This window comes from Falco naumanni, chromosome 3 (genome assembly GCF_017639655.2).
Source record: "Falco naumanni isolate bFalNau1 chromosome 3, bFalNau1.pat, whole genome shotgun sequence".
NCBI lineage: Eukaryota > Metazoa > Chordata > Aves > Falconiformes > Falconidae > Falco > Falco naumanni.
In genome coordinates, this window is record NC_054056.1 from 108,293,278 (window position 1) to 108,316,335 (window position 23,058).

The 23,058-nt window shown below is 60.6% G+C and overlaps 3 protein-coding genes and 1 long non-coding RNA gene across 8 annotated transcripts in view; 3 read left to right on the top strand and 1 right to left on the bottom strand.

The window, feature by feature from the left end:
* The first annotated feature begins 7 nt into the window (after positions 1 to 7).
* On the top strand, positions 8 to 11,974 carry MAF1 (MAF1 homolog, negative regulator of RNA polymerase III). Its single transcript, XM_040585759.1, has 8 exons — positions 8 to 275; positions 3,389 to 3,527; positions 6,628 to 6,756; positions 7,606 to 7,771; positions 8,533 to 8,654; positions 9,190 to 9,309; positions 9,804 to 9,920; positions 10,179 to 11,974. The coding sequence occupies exons 2-8, from the start codon at positions 3,445 to 3,447 to the stop codon at positions 10,198 to 10,200; spliced, it is 759 nt and encodes a 252-aa protein (XP_040441693.1). The 5' UTR covers positions 8 to 275; positions 3,389 to 3,444; the 3' UTR covers positions 10,201 to 11,974.
* On the bottom strand, positions 10,836 to 17,310 carry LOC121084381. Of its 2 annotated transcripts, XR_005826702.1 has the most exons (3): positions 17,218 to 17,310; positions 16,254 to 17,060; positions 10,836 to 16,058 (listed from the first exon to the last, which is right to left on the bottom strand). It is a non-coding gene; the product is annotated as an uncharacterized LOC121084381 (long non-coding RNA). The 2 variants fall into 2 exon arrangements; XR_005826701.1 differs by lacking the exon at positions 17,218 to 17,310 and having other exon boundaries at positions 16,254 to 17,200.
* Positions 17,311 to 17,608: 298 nt separating this feature from the next.
* HGH1 (HGH1 homolog) lies at positions 17,609 to 22,379 on the top strand. The gene is given in 7 exon segments (XM_040586520.1): positions 17,609 to 18,015; positions 18,114 to 18,183; positions 18,185 to 18,215; positions 18,969 to 19,067; positions 19,147 to 19,238; positions 21,114 to 21,236; positions 21,911 to 22,379. Coding segments are annotated over 7 exon segments (897 nt in total). The 5' UTR covers positions 17,609 to 17,719; the 3' UTR covers positions 22,097 to 22,379.
* A 293-nt stretch (positions 22,380 to 22,672) lies between these two features.
* Positions 22,673 to 23,058, top strand: part of MROH1 (maestro heat like repeat family member 1) — a 56,930-nt gene continuing 56,544 nt past the window's right edge. For all 4 annotated transcript variants that reach the window (XM_040586516.1, XM_040586517.1, XM_040586518.1 and 1 more), the window contains exon 1: positions 22,673 to 22,765. The gene's annotated coding sequence lies outside the window, so the exon portion shown is untranslated. The remainder of the gene's footprint in view (positions 22,766 to 23,058) is intronic.

The following is a 23,058-nucleotide window of genomic DNA, read 5'->3' on the forward strand; positions in this document are numbered from 1 at the left end:
AGGAGAGGGTCCGCCGCTCGCTCGCTCGCCCGGCCGCCCGCCCGCCCAAGGGAAACTCCCAGGTCTCGCTCAGCCGCTCGCTGCGTCCCGAGCCGCCGGGGACATGTCGAGGTGGGCGGAGGCCCGGTGGTCCGGCGCCAGGCGGCGGACGGCGGCCGAGGCACACGCGCCCTCCTCGAGCTTTCCCCGGAGACGCCTCCCTTTACAAACGCCCCGAGCCTGAAGGAGCTGTCACGGCGAGGAGGCCCCGCCGGGACCGAGAGCAGGGAGCGCCGGTAAGCCCGCTCCCACCGCCGCCCCCCCATCCCCTGGTGGAGCCCGGGAGGACTACAGCTCCCAGCGTGCATCGCGGTCGGCGCGCGGCGCCCAGGAGCTCCGCAGCTGCGCGGGGCATGCTGGGAGCTGTAGTCCGCCGGGGGGGCGGCCCGCCGCGCGGGGCATGCCGGGACGGCGCTGCCAGTCCCCGCCCGCCGGGCCCTGTCACCTTCAGGGCCGCGCCGGGGCCTGGCCCCGGGCCTTGCCCCGCCGGAGGCGGCTCTCGTCCCGCCGCCCGAGAGGACGGGCGGCTCCGCGGGGAGGCTGGCTGCTGGCAGCGAGCGCTCTGGCCCCTCGGGGCAGCTCTCCTGGCAGCCGGGCCTGTCTCCGCTTCCCCGTTTGTGCTGCCTGTGCCAGCTCCCCCAAACCCCGCTCCTGCTCCTCCTCCTCCCCTTCCCCCCGTCGACAGGGTCCCCTTTGTGCTCCCCGCCGATGCACCTGCCTCCCTGTCAGGTAACACGAGGGTGCCAGGGCTGGGGAGAGCCCTGGGCTGGACCCCTCCGGTCATGGGAGGGGGTGGTCGCCTTCATCCTGAAGAGGAGAGAGCTGGTATTGGCAGGTTACTTCGCTTACCCTAAATTACTCACTTCGAGTTTTCCTCCTTCACTGTTGAGTGCTTCAGGTCACCTATTACCTCACCAAGGCGCTGCTTCTGCTGGCTTTTACGTGAGCTGGCTTGCTATGGGTCCTGCTGCCTGGTCCCCAGTGGCACCGAGACACGCCATGAACCCCGTGACACCTGAAGCCCTTTAGATTAAGCTGGTTTAAATCTACAGTTAGCCCTATGCAACTTCTAGGATGTTCTCAGTTGTGTTTGCTATGCGCTAAATCTGCTGGGGTGAGGAAGGAAACCAAGCTGTGGTTTCAGGGCCAGGCATCACCTGCCTGGTGTTGAATGGCATAGGCACCGTAGCCGGCAAACCTCTCTGCCTTTGGCCCCACTGGCATTGAGAGACGGCTCCTTCCTGCTCCACGCAGCACCGGCAGCTGCCGGTGCTGCGTGGAGCAGGAAGGAGCCGTCTCTCAATGCCAGTGGGTGTTGCCGTGCCAAAGTGCGGTTGAACACCCCATTTAACACCTTTTGACTGCATCTTGTGTTAACGGTGCTTTTATTCTGCTGCCCAAGTTAGCATCTCTGCCTGTACTGGGGAGAGAAAATCTATATCCCATAAAATTCTGGCTGTGGATGAAGCAATGCATCGTATTCTGGTGTCGGAAGCAGGCTGAGCTTTTCCTTGCCAAGGGGCTCATGTTAGTCCTTCCCCACCTCATCATTGCCAGGTCTTCTGCTCCGCTCCAAAACAGCCTGGCACATTGTCCTAGCTTCCCCCCTAGAGCAAATCTTTGGTAGGAAACCACCAGCAGCTCTGGATTTCATGGTGTCTGTGTCCTTTCTCTGCTGACAGCAGCTTTACGGAGTGCAAGGAGCAGAGCTCACTGCCTTCATGCAGCTCCTGCTTGCTGGGAGCTCTGCTGCAGAACAAGGGGTTGGGTGCTGGGGCAAGTTTCAGCATCCAAGGGACCTGTTGGCTCGTGGTTTTCAGAGCAGCAGCTTTGCTTGACCAGTGGGACTGCTCCAGGCTGCTGTTTTGTTGCCAACACTCAAGTTACCCACTGCCTTTTGCATCGCTAAAGAGGTGTTTGAGCACCAGTATCTGCGCCAGCGGAGGGAGATGTGCTTGTGGTAGGAGGGTGCCCCAGAAAATGTTCTGCTTTCTACGCCTGATCCTTGCAGATTGGCATTTTTTTCCCCAGTTTTCCCTTCTCCATCTTCCCAAGTCTGTTCCCAGTGAGAGGACAGCGTGGTTTGCCACAGGGGTTGCCAGCCCTCGTTGGCTTGGGCTGTTCTGATCGGTGGCTCGGGGTTGCAGTAAATGCTGAAGCTGCATGGTGGAGACAGTGTGCACTTTAGTGCTGCTTTGAAGTGCACATCATCAGGTCTAGTCAACAATGGGTAACGTCATGGTAAGAGTATCCCTGGCCCTGCTACAGTGTCAGTGTTGCACTCATGCAGCAGCATCACGCTCACGCAGCGGTGTCATGGTCATGTAATGGTGTCACAGTCACACAGCATCCCCTTATCGCCTGCAGTCCTGAAACCAAAGGGCCAGGAGTCGTTCCTTTTCTGACCCCATCGTGGTGCCCAGGACAGGGGTGGGGACATATCTTGCCCGCATGGCCTGGAAGGGGCTGCTGCTCCTGGAGAGCCCTGGCGTCACTCCCTGAGAGTCCTGGCATTACTTCCCTGCCTGTTTACAGCTTCTCCTGTTACAGTCCCGCAGAGGCCGAGAGCTGGGGAGGGATCATGGGGCTGGAGGCCGCTTTCCCCCTTCACACCCAGCCATCTGCCCATCCCTGTTCCTCCAGGGCAACGCCGCCCTGCATGGAAATAGTAGCTGAAGGCTGCCGTTAACCAGTTAACTGGGGCTGCCGTTAACCAGTCCCAGTGTCGGTCCTGCTCTTGGCCGAGGGCCCTGACAGACCAAAGAGGAGCAGCTCCCTGAGGGGCTGCCCCGCTCCTGCTGCCGGGGACCACCCTGGGGCTTGGTCAGGGTGTCTGTGTCACCCCCAGCCTGCAGCAGAGCGAGTGCTGTGTGCCCTTCCCCAACTTTGAGGGAGAACAATCCGGCCCAAAAAAAAGCTGGTGACCTTCAAAAGAGAGGAGGGGAGTTTGGGAGCTCCCTGGCAGAGTGCACTGCCAAAGCAGTGTGGGCAGAGCTGGTGGGAGGTGATGTGGGCAGAACCCCCGGCACATGGCGAGTGCCATGGCTGAGCTTGCTCTTACTTGTGCAGGTGAAGTGGAGCAGCAGTGCAGAGGATGGGATCGGATGGGAGGCATGAGTGCTGATCGGGCCATTGTCACTTTTTTTTTTCCCCTGGCCCAGAAGAGGCGTGGGCTTCCTGAGTTTCCCGGTGCGCTGCCTCTGCACAGCCTTCTGGGTGTAGAATCGTTTCAGTTGGAAAAACCTTTAAGATGATTGAGTCCAAGGTCCTGCAGGGCTGGCCAAACCACAGCCCTGCTGTGCAACCCAGGCTGCTCCTTCCCCACCTGCGAGGGTCTCTTTCTTTGCAGGATACGCACACTTTGCAGCAGCTGTTGCACAGGGAATCGCTCTGGAAGTCGAGACAATGAAGCTGTTGGAGAACTCAAGTTTCGAAGCAATAAACTCCCAGCTGACAGTGGAGACGGGAGATGCTCACATCATCGGCAGGTGAGCGCTGGTAGAGCCTAGTCCCCAGCCCAGTCAGGAGCCTGGGGGGCATCTGGTCCTGGGACGAGGGCTGTGTGGGGCACGCCTGGCCCCCAAATGTGGTGTGAGGTGTGACGGGACGAGACGCGAGGTGTGAGAGCCCAAGCGGTGGTTACAGCCAAAAAGGAGACACACCTTGTACGTATAAAACCAACTTATTGGTGTAATTGAAATTAATTGGTAATCTTCTTACTCATTCTTAATCAAGGACTGTTATTAGTCTACATTAGTTACTAGAGAGAACAAACGATAATGCCGTCAGGGTACTCCTGTACAGAAAAAGCCTCAGCAATAGTAATAACACAATTTAATTGTAACACGCACATGCGCTTCTTCATTTCAGTCCCTTTTTCTGAGATAATGCTCCCCTCCTGCTGCTCTTAAAGTCAGTGGCTTAATTCTGCTGGGGAGGGTAATGGGTGAGCTGTCAGCATCCATGTCCTTTCCTGGGAAGAAGATAATGTTCACGTTGGTGATTTCTCCTTCCTCGCTGTAGTCCACGTGGTGTCATTTTTATAGGTTTGCTAACACGCTTTGACACCTTCGTTCTTCCTTGGTCCACAGCTCTCTGTTAGAGCTGAATGTACTCCACATGGTGCCTTTTTTGTATGTGTAAAACTATTCTTTTGTCCCCTTTGCTGCCCCTAAAACCAGTTTTGTCCCAGCCCAGATCTCAGTTTCTCTAGCTGACCACTGGTGAGCTGCTCCTAGCTTCCTCCTGTGCCAGCCTGTGTCCTGTCTCGTACCACAGCTGCCTGTGCTTCTCCACGCCATGCCTCCCCCGCTCCAGGCTGCCATACACAGAGTTCCTCTATGCCCTTACACCAAGAGCCCTGAATGTTCCGTTTTGCACATAGCAGTTGCCTGTCACTCTGCCTACGGTGGTGGTGAGTCCTCACGGACCCAGAATGCGGTAGAAAGCTCAACTGCAGGCACTTGGTCATGTGGAGAAGCACTCCCATGGCCAAACGATGTAAGGGAAAGCTGCAGGCGCCTGGGGGAGGCTCGCGCAGAGCAGGCATGGCAAGCCTCTGCCCCGAGGCCTTGCAGCTCATTACACAGCTCAGCTGCGGAGGTGATGCTGTGTTACAGGGCTATGTGGTGACAGAGGTTCTGGGGGCTCTCGTGCCTGAGGCTGCTGGTCCTGCAGGTTTTCTGGGTGCAAATGCAGACTGGCTGAACATGGTCATTTCTCTTTGCTTTGCTTATGAGGGACGCGGGTGCCGAGGTGGACAGGAAGGGCGATTGATGCCTCATGGTCTGCGGTTGCCACCTCTTTCCCTCAGTTGTTTCAGTGCTCTTCCCATGAGATTGCTGCTTAAATGCTGAGTGGCGTCTCCTCTTAAAATGGAGGATGGGGAATGGTCCACATCTGGTGCTGGTGGGTCTGGTGGCTTTGAGGAGCTTCTTCCTGCAGTCCTCGGTCTTCTGTCTGGGTCCTGCTGACCTTCAAGCAGCCTCCTGAGGAACTCCAGGGAGGAGTGGTGTTGGGATGATTTAAGGAACTTCCTTGCCGGTCAATGAGCAGCCCAATCAGCTGCAAATCTGGAAGGAGCTTTCTGCTTGAATTGTGGGTGTCATGTCTGGACAGGTCCTCAGCTGCCCAGCAGTCTGTGGTGTTGTCTTGTCCCTCAGCTTCTGCTGGGCCACCACAGGCTAGGTTCAGAAAAGCTGATCGCCTTGGGGGAGACCAGAGTGCTTTTTCATAGTTTGTTGTTAGAATCATGCAATTACAGGATGGGTTGGGTGGGAAGGAACCTTTGAAGATCATGTAGCCCCCTGCCACAGACAGGGACACCTCCCACCAGACCAGGTTGCTCTCAGCCCCGTCCAGCCAGGCCCTGAATGTTTCCAGGGATGGGGCATCGACCCCTGCTCCAGGCAGCCTGTGCCAGCACCTCACCGCCCTCAGCGTAACAAATTTCTTCCTTGTGTCCACCCTACATCTCCCCCTTTCAGTGCAAAGCCGCCCCCCAGGTCCTGTCGCCCCAGGCCCTGCTAAAAAGCCCGTCCCCACCTTCCTACAGCCCCTGTAGGCACCGAGTGGCCGCAGCCAGGTCTCCCCGCAGCCTCCTCTGCTCCGGGCTGAGCCCCCCCAGCTCTCCCAGCCTTTCCCCGCAGCAGAGGGCTTCCAGCCCTCGGACCAGCTCTGTGTCCCTCCCCCGGCCCCGCTCCAGCAGGTCCCTGCCTGGCTTGTGCTGGGGACCCCCGAGCTGGGCGCAGTGCTCCGGGGGGTCTCCCCAGAGCGGAGCAGAGGGGCAGAATCCCCTCCCTTGCCCTGCCAGCCACGCTGCTCGGGGTGCAGCCCAGGAGCCGGTTGGGTTTCTGGGCTGTGAGCGCACGTTGCCGGCTCACATCCCATTTTTCATCTACAATTATTCTTCCATTGGAGCTCTGGGCAATGGGACCACCAGTCAGAAAAACTTTCCAGGTACTTCTGATAGGGTCCTTTGGCCACTCTGCATGCACCGACGCTCAGGAGCTGGCAGTTGTCTCAGCTCAGGGTGACAGTGAGAGCTCCTGCCGGGCCGGCTGCAGGGGAGTTGGTCCTTCGCCAGCTCTGGACCTATTTTTGTTCCTGGCTGAGGGAATCCTTTTTGGGCTTACTGCTGGCATTGATCTGGCTTGCTGTGCTGAGACAGGACACCACAGCGGTGAGGCACTCTTTCTGCCTTTCTCTTCTGACATTCCCGTGCTAGCAGCGAGGTAAGCTGCAAAGTGGGACTTGTTGGGATGGCTCTGATATCCCTGGAAGAGCAGTTCGGCTCAGCCAGCCTCTTCTGTGCCTCCCTGGAATTAAACTGCATCTCCATGCGTGCAAACATACATACATACGTGTAAATAAATGGGTTCATGGCAGCCCTGGTTGCCTTACGCAGAGCTAAGACCAGATGGCATGGCGAAGGTCGCTCCTGGGGACTGGAGATGCTTTCGCCATGCTGGCTGCCTCATCTGAGTCCCTGCCACCAACACGGTGCTGGGCCGGGACCTTTGTGGTGCTGCTGGCCAGGTCCCGCCGCTGCTGGGCTGGCCTCAGGTGCTGTGCTGTGTGTCTCTGCAGGATTGAGAGCTACTCGTGCAAGATGGCTGGCGATGACAAACACATGTTCAAGCAGTTCTGCCAGGAGGGCCAGCCGCATGTCCTGGAGGCCCTGTCGCCTCCTCAGACCACGGGGATCAGCCCCAGCAGGTACCACGGGCTTGGGGGGTTTGCCTGCCGTGCTTTGTGCCACAGGCAGCAGTATGTCTGCGGACGGGGGGGGTGGGACACATTGAGGGAATGAGCTCAGTGTTGGTAGCTGGCATTGTTTCTGTGGCCCTGGGCTGGCGGCTCTGCTTGTTCATAGAATCATGCAATTGTTTGGGTTGGGAAAGACCTCTACGAATATCGAGTCCAAATGTTAACCCAGCACTGCCAAGCCCACTGCTAAACCGTGTCCCCAAACACAGCATCTACAGTTTTTAAACACCTCCAGGGATGGTGGCTCCACCATCTCCCTGGGCAGCCTGTTCCAGTGTTGGACGACCCTTTCGGTGAAGGAACTTTTCCCAGTACCCAATCTAAACCTCCCCTGGCACGACTTGAGGTCGTTTCCTCTTGTGTTGTAGCTTGGTACTTGGGAGAAGAAACTGACTCCACTTCGTTACAGCCCCCTGTCAGGTAGTTGTAGGGAGCGATCAGGTCCCCCCAAGCCTCCTCTTCTCCAGGCTGAGCACCCTCGGTTCCCCCAGATGCCCGTCATCAGACTCGTGCTCCAGCCCCTTTACCAGCTCCGTTGCCCATCTCTGGACACGCTCCAGCCCCTCTACATCCCCCTTGGAGTCAGGGGCCCAAGACTGAACCCAGGATTCGAGGTGCGGCCCCACCAGCACCGAGTACAGGGGGGCGATCGCTGCCTGGTCCTGCTGGTCACGCTGTTTCTGATACAGGCTAAGATGCGGTTGGCCTCCTTGGCCACCTGGGCAACTGCTGGCTCGTGTTCTGTGTTGGCCCAGGCTGTGCTGATGATGCCGCTAACCCTGCCGTTCTGCCTCTCAGGCTCAGTAAAAGTCAGAGTGGCGATGAGGAGGGACCCCTGAGTGACAAGTGCAGCCGCAAGACCCTCTTCTACCTGATAGCGACACTCAACGAGTCCTTCCGCCCTGACTACGACTTCAGCGCTGCCAAGAGCCACGAGTTCAGCCGGGAGCCAAGCCTCAACTGGGTACGTGAGCAAAGCGCCCTGCGTCAGGACGGGTTCCCCTTGCCGGGGAGGCCTGCTGTGCTACCTGCCTTTGTCCTGGGAGAGAGGGCAACGTGGAGCTGGAGGGGGAGTGTCCGGTTCTCCAGGGAGCCCCATGGTGCTGCTGTGATGCTGGGTAACTGCTCTCAGGGCATACCTTGCTTCCTCCTTCAGCAGTAGGATGAGGCAGTCCTCATCCTTCCCGGGAAGAGGTTTTTCAACAGCTGTCCTGGGGTGTTTTCCTTTAGCAGACTTGCTCTTTGCTCTCCTTTGGGAACAGCCTCTTGTGAGCAGGGTTTTCCATGCCAGCCTGGGTTAGGCTGCTCTTTTCTGGGGCAGGTATTTGGAGGAAGGAAGGGTGAGGGAAGTGTCGGTGAGTCCTTCCTGCCAGAGGACTTCCCAGCCTGCTGCCCGGTGCTTTTGAGGAAGCCCCACACTTTGCTGGGAGAGACTTGAGCTACGTGTGTCCCAGAGATCCTCTGATGGATTTTCCCTCTCCAACCTTGTTTGCTTCCCTGCTGCCTGTCTCCTTGCTTCCACCTCAGGGCCCTGAATCTAGCACGGCAGTGCCTGGCCATCCTGCTTCTCCCCTTCCGTGGTTTGTTGTCAGGCTCCGGTGTCTCCTCTTGCTGGAGGAGGGACAGGAAGGATGAGCTGTGTGGAGCACGGGAGGGAGGTGTTAGAGAGGAGAGCAGGCAGCAACTCCTCTACTCCTCTTACGGGGCCCTGCTTGGCCTCTCTAGGTGGTGAACGCTGTCAACTGCAGCCTCTTCTCTGCGGTTCGGGAAGATTTCAATGCCCTGAAGCCACACCTGTGGGATGCTGTCGACGAGGAGATCTGTCTTTCGGAGTGTGACATCTACAGGTAACGGGACAAGCACTCACCCCTGGATCTGGGTCCTGGCCCCTTCCATGTGTGCTATGGCCTGCAGAGAAAGGGTTCTTTTTCAATAAAAGGTTATGTTTTTGTGTGCCCACCTGTATGTGTGTGTGAGAACCAACTGCTGGAGGAGGGCGGTGGCATCTCCTCACCAGAGCTCACCAGCTCCCAGCCCGTGGAGGGGAAATGGCTGCTGCTGACCCCTCCCACGCAGAACATACCATAGCCATGAAAATCTGCGCCTCAGGCAGCAGCTGCGCTGGCTGGGTCTCACCCTCCTTCCAAAGCCAGCCCCGGGGGCCCAGGGTGGTTCCTGCCACCCATGCAGGCTGGCCAGCTGCTGCTGCCTGGCTCTGAGGACACTGACTCACTCCTACCTGCTCTCTGCCCACTGGGGCAGCTCTGAGCTCACCCCGTTTCCCCCTTTCCTCCCTCCAGTGTGCAGCTGGGGTGAGAACCGGGCTGGCACTGTGCGCAGAGTATGGCACAGTGTTTCTCATGCCTCTGCTTGCTGTTGCAGCTACAACCCTGACCTGGATTCGGACCCCTTTGGAGAGGATGGCAGCCTCTGGTCCTTCAACTACTTCTTTTACAACAAAAGACTGAAGAGGATTGTCTTTTTCACCTGTCGTTCCATCAGGTCAGGCCATGTGACATCCCTGAAGTCACCTTAAAAAAGGAATTGTCTTGCCTGTTGGTAAGCAGTGTCACTGCCAGGGAGGAACCGCTGGCACCGAGCTGGGCACATTGGGAACTGCTGTTCCGGTGCTGCCCTGGCACCACTGCCGGCGTGCGGGGTTGGCCAGGGTGAACGGAGCTCAACCAGAGCCCAGTTCCCTCCATCCTCCCCCGCTACGTATCACCAAAGAGCAAGTCAGTGGGAGCCATGGTCCCTCGAAATGGGTGGCCTTCACCTGGCTGCTGTACAGAGGGGCAAGTAAGGGGGGGAGGAACCCCTCGAGGGGCACTGCCTGCAGCCAGCCCCTCTTTCCCGTGGGCTTGATTTGGATGCAGAGGGGGCTCTGGGCAGGGACATAAGCCCGCTGGAGAGAGGAGTGGGATCTCCCTTGTGGATGCACTGACGCGGAGGGGTGCCAGCCGGGCACTTACGTCGTGCTGCCCTTTTCCCTTTAGTGGGTATGCATACACGCGCTCGGAAGCTGGCAATGAGCTGGACATGGATCTTGGTGAAGGGGACACGGAGAACAGGGACGCTGGCGACACCGAGAGCGGCAGCATCGAGGAGGACAGGTGTGTGAGCTTGGTGCTTCGGCTTGGCATGGTGTGCTGGCTCCCACTCCAAGGGGAGAGAGGCTCCGGTTCACGGGCCCGGCCCTCTGGGCCTGAAGTCTGCTCCGCTGCCTCAGGAGCCTGGCTGAGAGCTCAGTGGGGCCAAGCTGCTCTCAGGTGGAGCAGCAATGCTGCTCCTGCTGTGCCCCCCGCTCTTGCTCTGCCTCCCTCTGCCTCAGCATGGCCATGGAACGGTAACACCTGTGTGTTTGGTTACAGGTTGCAAGTTATTTGCATGTGAGTTTCCAGAACCGCTCCCAGGTGCCTGGCAGCCCTGCCGAACCGCCCTTCTGCCTGCGTCCCGTGGACAAGGCAGCCTCGAGCTCCCGAACTGCCCTTGCCCAGCAGCTGCAGCGTTGCTCTGCCCGACACATACACTGGAGTACCCCAGGCATCTTGGAGCACGACAGACTGAAAGCAGCTGCGGCGTCCTGGCTGAAGATACGTCCCCTCGCTCTGGTGCTGCCGGCCAACCTCCCCTTTCCCCTCGCTCGCGGCTGCTGCGGCACGAGCCGGGGCTTGCCGGACAGCTGTGTGGGAGCTCCAAGAAGCTTTGCTGCACTTTATTGCTGATCTCGTTGGCTGCACTGACCTGCAAACTCCTCGTGGCGCTGAAGCTGGGCTGGATTTCCCTCAAGCACTTTTCCATACTGGTTGTGACCCAGCAAACGCCATCCGTCCACAGCACCAGCAGCAGCAGAGGGACACCTCTGCTCAGCCTCCTCCAGAAGCAGTGTTGTTAAACTCCCCACAAACTGTCCTCGGTTCCTTGCCCGGGGAAGAGTCCATTTGTTTCAAAGAGGTTTGCTTTGCTCTTGCCCTCCCCCTGTGATTTTCTCTGATGTTTTGGTTTGGTTGATTGGTTGTTTTTTTATCTTTGCTGGGTGGTGCCAGCGCCCTGCACTGCTCCTGTGCAGGGGGCTCCCACCAAGCAGCCTGGCGGGTGAATGTCAGACCAGGCACCTCAGCCTGCACCTCCCATGATTTTCTTTGGGGTTTTGGTTTTTTTAAACCACACCTGACTTTTGGTAGTGTGGAGGCCAGAGCATGACAGGGCAGCAGCCACTGCGCTGGGGCCCAGCTCAGCCCTTGCTGGGGGCTGCGGTATCTGGTTTTGTGTTGGGGGTGAGCTCAGGCCGTGGCGGGAGCCGGGTGCTGCCGCTCCCACCCGCCCTCCAGTTCAGCCCCATGTCCCCCCATTCTCTCTGTCCCCCTCATCCTGCTGCTGTGGGGGTCAGCCCCCTGCTCTGCCCAGGCACCTGGAGTTTTGGGGGACGCAGTTCCCCCCGCTCTGTATTTCAGCGGGTGCCAGGGCAGGGCAGGGAGAGCTCAGCTGAGCACGCACAAACAAGGGGCAGTGACTGCCGCAGCATCTGAGCTGCCTCAAAACACACCCCACCCCCCAAGAGGAGCCTGCATGGGGCAGCGCCGCTGCCACAGGTTCTCACCCCACCTGTGGCTGCCCGTGCAACCCCTGCCCCTCTGTCTGGGTGTGCCTTGGGGGGGATCCCCCTCCTCCCTCCCACTGGGGGCCGAGCAGCTTAGAAGAGGCTGGCTGGGGAGGGGGAGTGGGTGCCCCAAAGCTGGAGGGCTTTGCTGGGGGGGGGGGCTCCAGCTGCCGGCAGAGCAAGGCAGGGCCTTGGGGTGCAGAGGGTGGGCAGGCAGACAGACAGACAGGTACCCCCACTCCTTCCGCTGGTGCCAAGCACACAGAGCTGGGTGCCAGCAGCAGCATGGTGTTACTGATGGCGGCTCTCCCTGGCTCCTCCCTTGCTGTAACTCCTCCAAAGCTTGCTTTTAAGTTGGGAGTTTATTTCCTTGTTGCTTGTCAGGATGGACCTGAGCCCTAGACCCAGCTGCCACCTGGCAAGGGGTTTGGCCCAGTCCTCTCTCTGCTGTCGTTCGCCCCTCTACTAGCGTGCCGCTGTGGCTGCCTGCCCCATTTGCCCCCTGTCAGGGAACTTGGACTTCACAGCATAGCAATGTATCGTTACACCAATAAAGTTTTTCTGTCATTCGCCACCACTTCCTTCGGGGACCCTGCGTGGGGGGAGCCTGTCCTGCTGCAGCCATTGGGGATGGCATCAGGCTGCAGGAAGTATTAGGGGATGGGGTGTGACCTGGGCTCCAGCCTGGCACTGAGCAGCCCCCACAGGGACACAGGCACAGAACTGGGGGTATGCTGTGCCCAGCATGCCACTGCGCAGGCGCCAGGGGCTCCCAGGGCTCTCAGTCTCCCCCAGGTCGCCACTGCCTCTCTCTGGGGGTGCTGCTGGCCCTTCATCTTGCGGGTGTTGCACAGGGAGTGCCCAGAGCCCCCCAGGACCTGCCTGAGGCTGTGACCACAGCTGCTTGGCGTGCCACGTGTCCCCTATTGCCCCAGCCAGCTGCCTGCCCTGGCCATTGTGGCCCTGGAGCCGGGAGGGTCTCTGGGACAGCCTGAGTTGCATCCCTGGTGTAGCTGCTGGCCCTGCCTGGCTCCGTGGCACCACGGAGCTCCCTGCCTCCATGTGCCTGCTGGTGGGTGCTGGGCATGGGCCGGCCGGGGCACTTCCAGCATCTCCAGCTGTTCAGTGCTGAACCACCGGTGAGTCCTGCCCCAGCCTCCCGATGCCCCCACAGCTAGTGCTTCTGCTCAGTGCTGGCTGGGCACTGCCTGCCCTTAACAGGCAGACTCGTTGTGTTCCTTCATTAATTAAAGTATTAAATACCACTGGTTGGACCGGCTGTGGCGGCACCAGCAGCATTGTGCTGGTTCTCAGGCACCATTAGGAAGGCACTGCCTAACCAAGCCTGCGGTGATGGCAGCAGAAACGGTGTTTTCCCTCCCTGGGAAGCGTGTCTGTCCCTCACCACCCATCCCATCGAGCCCAAAAGGAGCAGCTGGGAGCCCACCAGCCTCCACTGGCACTGAGGAGGGGGCTTTACTCCCAAGAGAGCAACGGTGCAGCTCTGCCCACCCGTTCCTGGCACAGAAACCCTGTGGCTGAACCAGGGCAGGCTCTGCCATGCCAGGGCTCGTGCCACGGGCTCTGTGCGGTGCAGAGCGTCGTCAGCCCTGGCTGCAGGACCCCCCTGCCCTCTCGATGTGGCTGTGCAGCAGAGCGCATCCCCCAAGCACAGCCTGGGAAGGACCGCAGAGCTGGAGGGGCTCAGCGCATCTTTGAGCCATCACTTGGCTACTCGTGACCTGGCGTGGACCAGGGAGGTCCTGTCCCACTGGTGTGGCAGATGGGTTTGGGTTTTTTTTCTAGAAACGCCTCATTTCTTTCAGTGCTCCTTCAGGGTGTCCTTCCCCCTCTGCCTTCTCCCAAGCAGCAGCAGCAGCAGGCTCCCTCTGACTGTTCGGTCTCTCTTCACTTCCAGTTACTACTTTATCCTCTGTCTTATGGCTTTATCCTCTCTTGAATCAGGTTTGGGGCGTTTTGGGTCTTCACTTGCTGGACATTTTGTAGGTTTTGGCTGAGCTGCCTTCATTTCAAAGGATATCTTTAAGCCAGAGTTCATGGTGATGTTCCCAGTTGATGCTGTGTCGAGAAATCCCGGCTCTGTGGTGCATGGCACACTGGGAACGCTGGGACTGGAGCAGCTGGCCAGAGACAGGCTGGTGCCGTCAGATGTCAGAGACCTCCAACCTGAAACATCAATTTTTTTGGTATTAACCAGCCTCTGGCAAGATTTTTCCCCACAACTGCCACGTCTTTGCTACCTCCATCCGAGGAGGAACCGAGGCGACCATTACTCTGGGGTGTGAGGCTTGTGCCGTGGGCTCACCCTATGTGGAGAGGAAGACTGGTGTTTAACCTCTCATTAAAGCGGGACGCTAACGAGCTGTTAGCGGGCAGACAGAGGCTGGTTGCTGGTGCATCACTCGGGCTGTGGTTCAGGAAGCGCTGGAGCTTCGGGTACCCAGGGGATGTTCGATGCAGCCCTGTAGTGCAAACCCTTCACATCTCGCGCTGGCAGTGCAAGTGTCGAAGCGGCAGAGCCACCTGGAAGCAGAGCAGAAGTCTGGCTTTGGAAGGTCATAGCTAGTGAAGCACAGCTGCTCTAATGAGCACAGGGAGCTCCGGCGTGCCCCAAAGCCTGGGCACAGCCTGGGGCAGGGCCGGTGCAGGATGCAGGGAGCAGCTGAGGCAGCTGCATCCACATCAGGGCTCTGCCCGAGTGCCACTTGTGTGTACAGCCATCATTCCCAGCAGCGATTTCATCGTCTGCCCCAGGGACAACGTTCCTTCATTGCCAGAGACTTGCCTGCACCGGCATCCTTCAGCAGCTCTCAGCACACCGGCACGGCACGGGCGAGTTGGGGCTGGGGGCTCTTCCCAGCCCTCAGTGGTGTGGATTTGGGTTTAGCAGAGCTCCAGCACAGCTCCAGCAAGCCCAGGACCCAGCTCAAGGACAAGAGGGATGGATGTGGAGGCAGTGGGCAGGAGCAGCCTGGGCTCCGGCGAACCTGGCACGAGGGGATTGGTGCGTGGCTGACACCATTGAAACCCACCTCCCTGCTACCCAGAGAAACAGATTTCCCAGAGCAGGACACATTGCCGAATTACTTCATTCTGGGACCCTGGTGATCAGCAAGTCCCTGACGAGTGGGGGCTTCCACAGGGATGCCGGGGCCGCTGGCCTGCGATCCTGCCTGGTTTCCTTGTCCCCCGGTTTTCCCTCTGGTGGGAGCAGCTGTCAGGGCGACCTGGTAAACCCACCGCAGCAACGGGCGTCCCATCGGGCAGGGCCCCCGTCGTGTGGCTGGCAAGCTGGGCTCTGGGTGGCCCCAGGGCAGGGGCTGCAGCTCTGCCCGTCCCCCCGAGGGGTGTGGGAGGGGAGCAGGAGCCCCCAGTGGTCCCACTGCTCCTCCAGACAAAGGTAGGAGCCAGGGCTGGGGCTGGACCTCCCTGCTGGATCGCTGGTTCCAGCAGGGCTTGGGGGTGGTGGGCATCTCCCGGGGGGCTGGCAGGCAGTGGGCTTCTCCTGGTGGGCTTGCAGGTGGTGGGCTTCTCCTGAGGGACTTTGGGGTGGTGAACATCTCCTGGAGGGTTGGCAGGCAGTAGGCTTCTCCTGTGGGGCTGGTGAGCAGTGGGCTTCTCCTGGGGGGCGGTGGGCTTCTCCTGGGGGACTGGTATGCTTGTCCCGGAGAGCTGGTGGGCTTCTAGGGGGCTTGGGGGAGGCGGCATTTTCCTGGGGTGTTGGCAGGCAGTGGACTTCTCCTGAGGGGCTGGTGAGTAGTGGGCTTTTCCTGGGGGTCTCTGTGCATCACAGGCTGTTCACACGTGTGTGCTCAGCTCTCTCCAGAGATGCGCAGTGGTTCACGCACTGACCATGTCCTGCTGCTGGTATGGCACGGCACAGCACAGTGCAGCAGCGGGGGGTGAGGGGCTTTGCACCAGCACCAGGGCTGTCGGAGCCACTGCAGGTTGCTGGGCTGGGCGCCGAGACCCCCGGTGCCAATGCACATGCTGCCTGGCCTGCCCGGCTGCAGGCAGCTGAGGGGTCTGGAGAAGGACGGACCCTGCCAGATCTTACCCTGGCAGCCGTGTGCACTTTGCCGGTGCCTGGGGGAGGCATGTCCCTCTCCACCACTGACAGCCACTTGGAAAAGCAGCCAGGGCTGCTCCTGCTGCCCTGACTCCCTTATTTAGGGCTCTTCCAGCGTGGTTTTGATGCTAAAAGAACCCTTTTATTCATAATAAAGCATCCAGCGGTGAAGGCTCTTTCCTTGCTGGCGCCTCCTGACAGCCAGGCTCTGGTTGGCAACACCAGTGGATCAGGCAGCGGCTGCAGACCCCAATTTTGCCATACACTTGAATCTTGAGGTATTTGGGCGATGACTGGGATGCCGGAATGCTTTGGAGGTGAGCTGGCTCCCCCAAGGCCCCTCCAGCAGCAGCTTTTCCATGTCCTGTGAGCCCCAACGTTATTGTCAAGGCTGCTGCGTTGTCAATGGGGATGGTTTGTGGTTGGTGTGCCGGCTCCCAGTGGAGCCGCTCTCCAGGTACCGGTGGTGTGGGCAGTGCCTGTCTTCGGGGGGGGATGCCAAACCCCTGTGTGGAAGGGATGCCACCGGCCGAGGTGACAATGCAGCCAGGATGAGCGGCCCTTAAAGTGGGGAGGGAGAAAATTAATACTGCCAGTGTTCATAAACATGGTCAGCCTCGTTAGAAGGTCTTTGAGGAGGAAAAAGATGAGAACGGTGGTTTAATCAGTGGGACTTCCACAAGAAGTGGAATAATCAGAGCCACTTGCCACACGAGGCTGTGTCGGGCCCTGGGGCGTGGGGCTGAGATGCCGTACCTGCTGCCAGTCCCCAGCAAGGCTGAGGTGCTGAGGTGGGCCAGGATGTGTGCCTCCAGGATCTCCATGGCCTCATCCATGATCATCATCGGGGGCTGGAGGGTCTGCAGCAGTTTGCAGTACTTGGCAGCCCCTGGCACCAGGGACGAGCCACGGCAGGGTCCACCCAGCATCCCATGGGACCTCCCCAGCTCCTCTGCCCTGGGCTCCTTGCCCACCTCCCTCCACCCCTTTGGGAGTGGGCACCAGCTCCACCAGCACCGGTGATGGCATCAGCAACACCACAGCACTGGTACTGGCACTGGCTCCAGTGTTGGCACCACCACTGGCACAGGAAGTAGCACTGGTGCCAGAAATTGCACCGGCACAGATATCGGCACCACCACTGGCACCACCAATGGAACCGGCACTGCCAGCACCAGCACCAGCCGCAGCACAGTGCTGTCACCCGTGGTCATCATCCTGATGATGTGGCTCTGAGGATGCACAGGTTCTCCTGGAGCTGGTGCTGGGCCACGCTTTGCTCCTACCCCTGCCCCACCAATGCCTCCTCCAGCGCCGTGCCACCAGCATGGGACAGGGTCACCGTGGGGGGCAGCTCGGGGTCACCAGCATGCTGGGACGGGGACCCTGCTCTTGTGCTGGGGTGCTGTGTCAACGGCCTCTCCCAGCTGGGGACCCGCCACAGGTGCTGAGACATGTGGAGCTGCCACCGGCCGCTGAACCAGAGCTGCCAGAGGCCCGAGTGGGCAGGGGGCCATGGCATCGCTGTCCCGCAGCTGGTGGGCCAGTTGGGCGACCGGCAGACTCGGGACAGACAGAGGGACAGATGGGCCTGGGGGCGTGGGGGTGTCGTCCCCCCACCCCCCCCCCATGGACACCCGTGTCCCTCCGCACTGCCCTCCCACGGACACCCGTGTCCTCCCCCACCGCCCTCCCAAGGGACACCCGTGTCCTTCCTCACCGCGCTCCCACGGGCACGCGTGTCCCTCCGCGCTCGCATTAGGACCCCGCGGCGCCCCAGGCCCAGGGGGCGGAGCCCAGCCGGGCTCTCCGGCCGGGCCTCCATTCCCAGAAGACCTTTCTCCGGAGGGCCCTCCCCCTCTGGCGGCTACTCCGTAGCTGATTGGCATAGCGGCGGCACGTCCGCACCCACCCAGCGCTTCATTGGTCTTCGCGCCTGCCCATCGCGGGGCCGGTTCGCGGTTGCTAGGTGACGCCTGTCATGTCGGAGGCGCCCATCATGGCGGCGGAGGAGGAGGCGTCGGTGGTGGCGGCGCTGGCGGAGCTGCAGGCCCTGCTGGCCCCGACGGCGGGCGCGGCGGCGCGTGAGGGCGCAGCGGCGGCGGCGCGGGCGCTGTCGGGCAGCGCGGCGGGGCAGCGGCTGCTGGCGGCGCGGCCCGCGGCCCTGGCGGCCCTGCTGGAGCTGGCGGTGGGACCCGGCTCGGCGGCGGGCCCGCCACGCCATGGACTGCCTGGTAAACGTCTCGGCCGAGCCGGCGGCCCGCGAGCCGCTGCTGGCCGCCCTGCCCGCGCTGCTGGCGCTGCTGCCGGCCGGGCCCGCCTGCGGGCTGCTGGCCAACCTCTGCCGGGAGGGCGGCGCGGCGCGGCGGGTGCTGGGCGGCCTGCGGGAGCGGGGCCTCGGCCTGGCGCCGCTCCTCCAGCCGCTCGGCGAGCCCCGGCCGCCGGCCCAGCTCGGTCCGCTGCTCTGCAACCTCAGCCGGCTGCCCGAGGGCCGCCGCGGGCTCCTCGACCGCTCCCGGTACGGCTGTGGGGTGGGGGCGGCCTGCGGGTGGGCGGGCGGGCGGTGCCCGGGCCCGGGGGCTGCGGCTCGCTGTGACCGGCCCTCCTCTCCCGTAGGTGCTCGGTGCAGCGGCTGCTGCCCTTCACGCAGTACAAGGACTCCGTTGTCCATCGCCGGGGCATCGTGGGGGGCCCTCAGGAACTGCTGCTTCGAGGCTGGTGAGAGCCCCGGGCCGAGCCCAGGCACTGGCCCGGCTGCTGGGGGGGTGCTGCCCTCACCCTGGGCTGTGAGCGGGCTGCCACACGGCCGGGAGCTGGGGGTGCTAGGTCTGGCTGGGATGGGGCTCCCTTTCTTCACAGTGGCCCATGTGGTGCTGTGTTTTAGGCTGGTGACCAAAGCGGTGCTGGTAACGCCGCCAGGTTTAGCTGGCACAGGCGATGCTGCTTGGGCTTAGCCAGCCTGTGTGCTCGGGCATCCTCAGCACAAGCCAGACAGGGACTTGCTGGAGTGGGGCCAGGGGAGGGACACGGAGATGATCTGAGGGCTGGAAGCCCTCTGCTGCAGAGAAAGGTCTTCTGTGTTTCTCCCCAGTGAGTAGGCTGGGGTTGGGCAGGAGGCTGGGGGGACACGGCTGGGACAGCTGACCCCCACAGACCAGAGGGATGTCCCACACATCATAGCATTATGGTCAGCACTGAAACAGGGAGGGGGCCAGAGCAGCCGTCACATGGGGACAGGCTGGGCATCGGTCTGTGTCAAGTGATTGGTGCTTTTGCATCACTTGGGGCTTTTTTTCCTCCCTTCCCTTATTGAACTGCGTTTATCTTGACCCATGAGTTTCTGTCGCATTTGCCCTTCCAATTTTCTCACCGGTTCCACTGGTGGGGTAAATGGGCGAGCAGCTGGGTGGGGGCTGAGCTCGGCTTTCCACCCTGGCTGCGGTGGCTCCTCTAACCCCAGGCTGTTCCCAGAGGACCACGAGTGGCTGCTGAGTGAGGATGTCGACATTCTGCCCTTTCTCCTCCTGCCTCTGGCAGGCCCTGAGGAGTTTCCTGAGGATGAGATGGAAAGTAAGTGGGCGTCAGTGGGAGGTGGCCATCTGCGGACTGCTGGCCACGTGCCTCCCACTGAGGCTGCCTCTTCCACCAGGGCTACCTGTGGACTTGCAGTACCTGCCGCAGGACAAGCAGCGAGAGGAGGAACCTGACATCCGGAAGATGCTGCTAGAAGCCATCATGCTGGTGGGTCCCTCTGGTGCAACTCACAGCGGGGCTGAGGGCAAGAGCCCAGGCCAGGGCTCCTGGGAGTAGAAAGGTGTTCAGGGCTGCCCCAGAATGCACCGTGTGCCATGGGATCCTCACGGAGAAGTGATGCTATCTAGGCTGGATGAGCAGGCAGTGAGGTAGATTGAAAACCAGACGGCCCCAGAGGGTGGCCAGTGACCAGCGCTGTGCGCTTGGGGGTCCAGTCCTGTTCAGTGTCTTCATTAATCATCTGGATGATGAGGCGGAGCGTACCCTCAGTGTATTTGTAGATGACACTGAGCTGGGAGGAGTGGCTGGTGCAGTGTGCTCATGTGGCAAAGGTCCCAAGCATAAATATCCCACACACAAATACAGCCTAGGCAGAGAGTGGATTGAGAGCAGTCCTGTGGAGAATGACTCGGGGATGCTGCGGGGTGGACACAAGGAAGAAATTTGTTATGCTGAGGGTGGTGAGGCACTGGCACAGGCTGCCCAGAGAGAGGATTGATGCCTCATCCCTGGAAACATTCAAGGCCTGGTTGGATGGGGCTGGGAGCAACCTGGTCTGGTGGAAGGTGTCCCTACCCTTGACAGGGGCTTGGAACTAGATGATATTTTAAGGTCCCTTCCAACCCAAACCATCTGCGATTTGATGATTCTAAGGTGAATGGTGTCCTGGGCTGCGTGAGGAGTGTCACAGGAGGTTGAGTGAGCTCTGCTCAGCGCTGGTGTGGCCACTGAGGAGCGATGGGTCCAGTGCTGGGCTCCCCTGTGCGAGAGAGATGGTGAAGGCCGTCCAGGGAAGGGCCACCAAGGTGGTGAAGAGAGTGGAAGATCTCTATGAGGAAAGGCTGAGGGAGGTGGGACTGCTCAGCCTGGAGATGAGAAGGCTCAGGGGGAGCCAGGTTCTTCCCAGTGCCAGGACCAGAGGCAATGGACACAAACTGGAACACGGGAGGTTGTGCTTCCAAGCCTCCAAGACAGATATTTCACAAGGTGTCCAGGCACCACATCCCAGGTTTTGGCCTTCCAGTGAAAATCCTCCCTTGCATCTGTTAGCAACTGCTGTCCCTTGTTATGCTGTCTGGCATCACTGAGACCAGTTTGCTTTCAAGTTGTTGGAAGTACTTGACTAGTTTCCACCTAAGTTTCGGGCAGATTGCCCTTTGCCACCGCCTTGCTCAGCTCTGCAGGCTCTCAAACGCTGGCCATCTTGGCAGATTTTTGACCTCTTCCAGTTTTCCTGCATCCTTTCTGGCATGGAGGCTCAAAACTGTAGGAAGTCCTTCAGTTCACAGAGCCGTGGGTCATGGCAGAGGACTCGATGCAACGCTACCTTGCAATCCAGGTTTAGCTGCGCAACTTTGTCCTCTGGTTGGAGGCGGTTTCACTCTTTCACCAGCACCCCGCAGCAACTACTGGTTGAACTTGCAGGGTTGCAGCTGTCCTTATCTCCAAGGAAAGGCTGTTTGCTTAAGATAGCAGGTTCTTTCAGATGTTAAGCCTCATTTAACAGGCTTTAAGCGTTCATTGTGCATTACAAAAGCATCCAGTGATTTTAATGGCAAATTTGAAATTAATTACAAAATAAAAATGTATCCTTTTAAGACTAGGAAACACTGCATAAGTTATTAAAAATTAATTCTGCAATACTTAAATATCAGGAAAGTTTTTTTCCTTGCAAGGGTGCCTGAGCCCTGGCCCAGGTTGCCTGGGGAGGTGGTGAAGTCTCCATCCTTGGAGATTACTCAGATGCCATCTGGATGCGGTCCTGGGCAGAGAAGCTGGCTGAGCCCTGTGCCGCGTTGCTGTTGCCGCTTTCCTGGGTGTGCCAGACTCCCTGCCCATGCTGCTGCTTTGTCTCCTTTGCAGTTGACAGCCACCAAGGCCGGGCGGCACATCGTGCGGGAGAAGGGGACGTACCTGATCCTGAGGGAGCTGCACCGCTGGGAGCAGGAGCCAGACGTGCTTGCTGCCTGCGAGAAGCTCATTCAGGTGGGGAGGAGGGTCCCTGCGGGGGTTGCAGACAGGTCCCAGGGTGCAGAGCTGCTCCAAGGGCTCTGTCCTGCCTCTCCCTCACTCCATTCCCTGCTGGGGTGTGGGGTGGTGGGGATGTGTCAGTCCTGGGCTCCCCAGTTCAAGAGAGATGGGGAACAGCTGGAGAGGGACCAGCGGAACCTGTGAAGATGATGAGGGGCTGGAGCATCTCCCTTGTGAAGACAGGCTGAGGGAGCTGGGGTGGTTCAGCCTGGAGAGGAGAAGGCTGAGAGGGGACTTATCAATGCATACAAACACCTTAATGGTGAGCATCAGGAGGATGGGACCAGGCTCTTCTCAGTGGTGCCCAGTGACAGGACAAGGGGCAACGGGCACAAACTGCAACACGGGAGGTTCCGTCTGAACATGAGGAAGAATTTCGCTCCCTTGAGGGTGACAGAGCACAGGGACAGGCTGGCCAGAGAGGCTGGGGGTCTTCTTCTTTGGGAACATTGAAAGCCCACCTGGATGCGAACCTGTGCAGCCTGCTGGAGGAGAACCTGCTCTAGCAGGGGGTTGGGCTGGGTGGTCTCCAGAGGTCCTGACGCTGACCCTTTTGTGGTTCTGGGAAGGGTGGGGGCCCCACAGTCCTGTTGCCTCTCCCTGAGCATTCCTCTTCTTCCTGGGAAAAGGTGCTGATCGGGGACGAGCCTGGCCCGGGGATGGAGAACCTGCTAGAAGTGGACATCCCTGAGGAGGTGGAGCAGCAGCTGCAGTGCCTGGATCGGGAGGAGGAGGAGGAGCGGCGGCGGGAGCAGGAGGAGCGGCGGCAGGAGGCGCAGGGCTCGATGCCATGCTCGGAGGAGCCATCACGGTGACGGGCTGCCGTGGCCGGGTCACCCGCGGACCCTGGTCACTGTTGGGACAATCTGCCCATGAGGGTGACAGCCTGGACACGTTCCTCCCCGCTGCTTGTGAAGCAGATGTGGGGGTCCTGCAGGGCAGGGTTCCCCCTGGCCTCGCGCGGCTCTGGGACAGAGCTGAAATGCGGGGGGCGGAGGGGAGGAATTGGGGAAAGGGCTGCTGCTCCCTCCCCAGTCGTTGTGGGGCGGCCCCACTGCTGCGATGTGCCTTGTGAAATAAAAGGTTTCCAAACCTAAACCTGCTGTGGCTTCCAGGCGGGGGGCGCCGGGGGCTGCGGGTTCGAGACCCCCTGCAGGAGCCGGGGAAAAGCGGTGGTCCCTGCCCGGCATGTGCCCCCCCGCCATTGCGGGGGAGGTGGGTAGGGGACAGCCCCGCACCTCCACGGACGCGCTGTCCGCAGGGGGCGTTGCAGTTCAGCCCCGCCAGGGGGCGCCGGTGGCGCCTCCGGCTCCCCCTGGCGGGGCTGAACGGTAGCACGTATGCGTGCTGCTCCAATACGGCGGAGGGGCGTGGTCTGTGCGAGGGGGCGTGACCCTCCCGAAACAGGGCGTGTCGGAGGCGTGACCGGCGCACCCGGAAGCGGCGCCGGGGGCCGAGCAGGTCCCGGTCCGGCGGTGCCCGCGGTGAGTGCGGCCGGTGGGGGCGGGGAGGGGAGGGGGGGGGGGGGGGGGGGGGCGGGACGGGACGGGACGGGACCCGGTGTCCTTGTGATCCTGTGCCATTGTGGCCCCGTGCTGGCTGCTTCCACACCCACGGGGAGTCGCCTGCCCTCCACGGGGCGGGGGGGCTTTGGGGCCTGGGGCCTGGCACCGGGGGGCGGCCGAGTGTATCCCCCAACCTCCTTCGGGAGCTGCCCCCCCGCCCCAGGGGAAATTAACCCCGGTGGTCACCCCCCAGCTCCGGTGTCGGTTGCCGG